General features: G+C 36.1%; 1 protein-coding gene across 10 annotated transcripts in view; it reads right to left on the bottom strand.

The window, feature by feature from the left end:
• Window positions 1-245: 245 nt before the first annotated feature.
• PCGF3 (polycomb group ring finger 3) overlaps window positions 246-6,000 on the bottom strand; it is a 52,904-nt gene continuing 47,149 nt past the window's right edge. For all 10 annotated transcript variants that reach the window (XM_061364972.1, XM_061364980.1, XM_061364976.1 and 7 more), the window contains one exon: window positions 246-5,657. In XM_061364972.1, coding sequence (XP_061220956.1) covers window positions 5,610-5,657 — 48 coding nt within the window. In that variant the 3' untranslated portion in view covers window positions 246-5,609. The remainder of the gene's footprint in view (window positions 5,658-6,000) is intronic.

Raw genomic sequence — 6,000 nt, 5'->3', positions numbered from 1 at the left:
TAGCTGAAGCCATTTCATTTCCCCACCAGCAGGTATTTGTCACACACTTGTCACAGACATATGGCCATTCCATTTAGTGGAGTAATGCTTTGGGCATGCTTGTGTTTTGAGTAAAAGGCTGATCATAAGGCAATGGCTCACCACCATTGTTTCAGTCACACTTTGTTCAACACTATGGTATTATGATGGCTAGGTTCCTTATGTTCTTGGGGAAAAATGGGACAATAACTTCCAGCCTGACAGTATTTCAGTTAGCTTCTCTGCTTTTATTAACAAGCATATAATATTAATTGGCAAAACACTGGATACAAGCTTCACTATCATAAAATCAAAACATTAAGCAATAATCCCCAACGGCTATTCAGACAAAACTAGCCACCAATAGTACAAAAATTACACAGCAACACAAAGCATAAAAAACTGTAAACTTTCAAATGAAGCTAAGCCAAAAATATGGTTTTACACTGTGACAGTTCCAGAATCTTTATTATGCCACATATGAGGATAAAGGCTTAGTGGTTGCACTGGCTTATTGTCCCTTAACCATAAAATCTTGTTGCAGGAGGAAAGAACAAACTCTCCTTTTGTCCAGGTAAATCACTTGAATGTAAGATTCCACTAAACCAATGCTTTAGTCCAAAAAAAAAAAAAAAAAAAAAAGTGGAACATCAGTACTCAAAAATCCTTCCTTCAGCCTAACCGTTCACACGAATGACCCCACTGCTTTCTGTGGAACTGTTGAAGCTATTCATAAAGTTGCCAATGTAAGTTTCCATAGAACTGGATGTTTAGTTCCTATCCTACCACTACAGTCTTCTCAGGTCATTGTGGCTTCAAAAGATTTCCAAGAATCCCTAAGGATGATCAAGCATGGATCAAATAGCAGGACCAGAGCTTTAATCTGTCTACAGATGAAACTGTAACTCCATAGTAAAACTATAGTAAAAAAATTACTGATGACTTGCAACAAGACCCAAGTTCCTAGAAAGCATCTGTGTCACTGGCAAATTGATTAAAGCAGAGATTAAAGCTCTGTTCCATGTTTCTTCATGTTTTTCCCATTGCAACTTACTTCAACAACAGATCTCAAAAACTTAGTTACAGTTGATTATAGCTTACGTAGGGATTCTAGTGTATGGGACAGTCTTGCCCTGCTACCAACTTTAGGTAGACTAACTGAAGCGTAGGTGGCATTAACATTTCCATTGAAACATCCAAACTGATTACCTGAGGAAATACAGAAACTTGATTTCTCTGTACAGTCAAGGCTTCTGTACAAAATATATTTTAAGTACTTAGTTAAGATTTATCTTGCTGATGTACAGATTGGTTGGCTTTTTCCTATTATCTTTAGCTCAATGGTAAGATGCTGAATGCTGTAAAACAGGCTAGTTGTACAGTTTTATTACTCATCCAGTAGAAAAAAAAAATCTATCTCCTACGACTATGTTATAAAGACAATAAGAGCCAGATAAGCTTTTAAAGGCTCATAGCCTATTGGGAAAAAATAGCACCATTATATCTGTGGTCTGATATTTCTTATGGTCCAATATCCCCAGAGGTGAGTGTTGTGTATACTATTGCACAACCAATAAAAACAAATATTCCTAGGTTTGATGGTACACAAATATACCAGACATAACAATGGCACAAAGCATCTTCAGATAGGCTGCAAGTCTTGCTGATTGCTTCCACAGTTCACATTAAGGTTTCTTGCAAGATCATTTATTTTAAAATATTGCTGACAGACAGTTCTTATACTTACACAAATATAAATCCCACACTTCACTCTGAAAATTAAAGAAAAAGCAAACAAACCCAAAACTACAAATCAAGAAACAACCCTCCAAATCATAGCCCCAAATAAAAAAACCATTTGAGCAACTCAGAAAAGCCATCTACATTCCTTTTAAATTTAACGGTAAGTAGATGCTACATTTACAATTTAAAAATATGTCTAATAAATGCATGTTTCAAACCTATTGCACAAAAGCATAAGTAATGCTTTTTATCCATACAGAACAAAAACAAACAAAAGCTACTCAAACTCAACATAAAAGGAAGAAGCTTGCAAAAACATCTTACAATTTCATTTTATATGCCCGTAAATAAAGCTGGATCACTGAAAGAAAAATACTTGGATGGTAAAATAAGACAGAAAGCTTAAAATAGAATAAATAATTTTATAAAGTTAAAATTTAACACCCCCAATCTTATTTAAATTCAATACTATATATTCTGTCTGAATTATCTATTTTCAATGAAGCTATATTTAATGAGACTCTGAACCTGGGTGATTTATCAGTCTCATTGCTGCTGAGGATAATGCAACAAGATACTTCTTTACTGCAGTTATTTGCAGCAGAAGCAATTGTGGTAACTAGTTCGCCATAATGGCATCTTCACAAAAGCCAAAATAAACTAACTTGATCTCACAAGGACAAAGAGATACCTATGCTGAGTCTTAACTCTGAAAAGCATCAGACTTGTTTAACCCAATCTAATCTTGATATAAACTAACTGTCTCCCAGGCTTCACAGAAGTGAAAAAAGGCTGTGACCCTAGGACACCTCCCTCTGACCTCCATTTAATTGCACTGTAGTCTTTTCGTAAGGCTAAAGGAAATTGACATATAGTCCAGACACAGTCACAGTTTCCGTAGCAAATACATTGTGACATGTGATTTAGAAAAATAACTGGGTGGCTTTTTATTTGTTTGTCATTTTTCTTCTTTTTACTTGTGAGGTTTTATCAGATTAAGCACACTGCAAAAGCAGTAACACACAATTATGAGTAAAAAAAAAAACAAAACACAGGTGCAGGCAGGGGGGTTGAAACTGGATGATCTCTAAGGTCCCTTCCAACCCAAACCATTCTATGATTCTATGAATACTGGCTTGAATGTATGCATCCATACAGGTATAAGCAGAGTTTTCAATATATTGATAGCACCATAAAGATTCAAGTGATTCTGAAAGTGGTTATAAACTTACAAAAATACAGTTCTATACTGTAGATTGTTACAGCAAGAGATAGATTTGAAAGACTTGTGAATTTACATGCTTATAACTGATTTCTCAGCTGCACAACTAAGTATAGGAAAGTACTAAAATCCCAATGTGCTTCAAAAGCACCGCGTCAGTATCATTGTACAAAGTTTCTGCAGTACACAGACTCTGAGATAGGCAGATCTCACACAAATACATACATTTGCTTTTATGTATATACGTATCCTGATTAAGTCAGTTAAACAGAATGCTATAATTTTACATCTACATCAGGTACAGCTAGTGTCTGTATACTCAGCGTGCAGAGAGGGAGGACACTTACAGCCCTGTTTATATTCTCAGTGCCTCAGTGACTAAAGAAAGTCCTTATTTACAGTAGGACAGTTAATAACCATGGGAACACCTCCAGAAGGCCTAGTACGTCAGTTTGTGTACACATCCATACCACCTGCATTCACTGTTTCATGAAAAGGTTAGAAAAAATGGTAGACTCATTATCTCATTTGTTCTTTTCTGCCAGTTCCAGTAATGTTAAAGACAGGAAAAAAAATAAAATTCCAAAACACATATACTTGAGTTCACAAACAGTAAGACAAAACCAGAGCAAAGTTGGATCCCATTGCTCATATGGATGTACGCCATCCCCCACCTGCCTTTCCAACACAGCCAAACCCAGCTGCAGAGTTCTGCATAAAAGAAATTCAAACGCAGCTATCCCCATATCCTCATCTGTAAGGACAGCAGCACTTTTTGGCCTTTGTGTAGTTCTCTCTTCAATCTCCACAGTTCAGTAAGATCCCTTTCATTCTCAGCTCACACACTTTTTGATTTCCTTCCCGTTGACATCTGTGACTGTAATTAAAAATGAGGAACCCTGTTTTCAAACATAAACACAAGTTGGAACATCCCTTCTGCAGCAGCAGAGGACTGAAGACTCCGAAGACAGAGTCTTTGGGACACGTGTTGAGGAATGTGGTGCTTTGAAAACTCATGAAGAGAAAGAGGATTTAAAATGCTTGGATAAATATTTTGCAGTATCAAATTCCTGTTATCAAGTAGCAAGTAACACTTTCTAGCAGAAGAGGGGAAGGAGCAGAGCTAGAGGAAGCAGGACAGTTACAGACAAAGTTGTTTTCTTATCCAAAGACAATTTATATTAAAAAAAATATAAATACAGGCTTTAATAATAGGAATAGCAACAAGCATTTTCAGCTCACTGGAAAACTCTTCCAAAAATTAGAAAGTTAATGATTTCCAGCTGTCATTAACATGGCATAGCCTGTTTTCAGTGACTTGACACTTATGCCAGACAAACACTCTATCCTACTATATATGCTGTATCATAATGTATGCAGCTTGCAGAAATCACTTTCAGTCACTTTTTCTGAAAAGCCAACTATCTCAAAAAGCCTTGCAAAAAGTGCTGTGAACCCTGCTAAATGCTATTGAGGGTGCATTCTATAACATACGTAGTTAAATGTGTGTACAGATGTATGAAGACACACATGCATGCATTATTACCTTGCATCCATTAGTGCTGATACAAACAAAATTACCAGTTAAGGCCAGAAGGTGCTAACATAATCTTGTCTGACCATCCCCCAACAGTTAGGAACTGTGCTAAAGAAAATACTATGGTTTCATAAGAAAACAGGTAAAGGAAGTATAAACCTGCTCATAATGATCTGAGGAATTCTTAATAAATGAAATGAAAACTGTGATATCACCCAAAGTAGCCCAAGCGCCAGTGCTTCAATAGCTAGTGAGCGCAAATTCTCTTTAAATTAAAAACTGATTTCTGCAAGCCACAACTCAGAAGAAATATTTTGGGTTTTTTTTTTTAAGTTCACAAATCTAGCACTTTTGAGTATTCGTCATTATGTGGTGCAATTTATGCCACAGCAAAATATCAGGGCATATTAAAATCAACTGCAATAATTTCTATCAATCTTACCAAATCAACATGCATCAGGGAGTATCAAAACTTTACTAAAACACAAAGCAAGGGAGAGCAGTAACTAGGAAGAATGACAAACTTATTGGTTTCCCAGATTTTTAGAAGTTTTCAATGCAGCATAATAAATTATCACCATATCATTAGGTATTTTCAATGGTCTACAGAGTAACTTGAATAAAGCCAATGCAATCAGGCATACTATATAAGACAATAACACCTTGCAAAAATATAGTTTTTTAAGATTCAGAATGTGAAAATTAACTAAATGCAACCTGGTGTCAAAAGCAACATTTTTAAATCACTCCACAACATTCTAACTTACTTCTGTGTAACTGTAAGAGATAAATCAGGCTGAGCTACATAGAACTGTGAAGTGCTTTCAGTATCTGTAAACTTAGTGCTGGTAGTGTCTTGTTGAGTTGCGACTTACTTCTTTTGTACAAAAAAAGTATAAATATTTTCTGTTCAGAATTCTTGGTAGTACATCCCTAGAAGAAATATTCAGAAGGACAGTTCGCTATGAAAGCCCTACAGTCTTCTAAATTTATTCAGCTGGTTTGTATCATGTGATTAGTGATGCACTAAGAAGGTGCCAGATGATAGTCTCTGCAAAAAACTGTGTCCAGAAGGACAATAAAGTTCTCTTACAGCAAGTCCATTTTGGGTCTGTAGTGTAGCAGTAATGGTGCTTTCTGCAAGACAGAAATATCAGGTAAGTTCAGAAACAAAATCAGAAATAACCCGTTCAGTAGGCAAAACTTCTGTTTCATAAAGTAAAGCTTAAATGAATGATCGGAGTAGCTATCCGCCCTGTCAAAAATTCAAATACAAGATGCAATCTCATCAGTGAAGCTCAAACAAGAGATGAATAATCCTTTTGCTTTTTTGTCTCAGGAACTGATCTGTTTAACTCATAAAACCCACTCCCATTAAGGGAGAAATGCAGGTGTCTAGAAAGCAGTGTATGCGCATGTGGTGCTTCACATCACGCAGCTCGCATGTGATTCCTCTTCTGAGAGTGTATTCACTGCTTTT

This window comes from Neopsephotus bourkii, unplaced genomic scaffold, assembly GCF_033783945.1.
Source record: "Neopsephotus bourkii isolate Nb327-2 ecotype Australia unplaced genomic scaffold, CSIRO-AGI_Nbou_v1 NB_1261, whole genome shotgun sequence".
In the NCBI taxonomy this organism is placed as follows: Eukaryota; Metazoa; Chordata; class Aves; order Psittaciformes; family Psittacidae; genus Neopsephotus; species Neopsephotus bourkii.
This window is presented reverse-complemented; position numbering and strand designations above follow the sequence as displayed.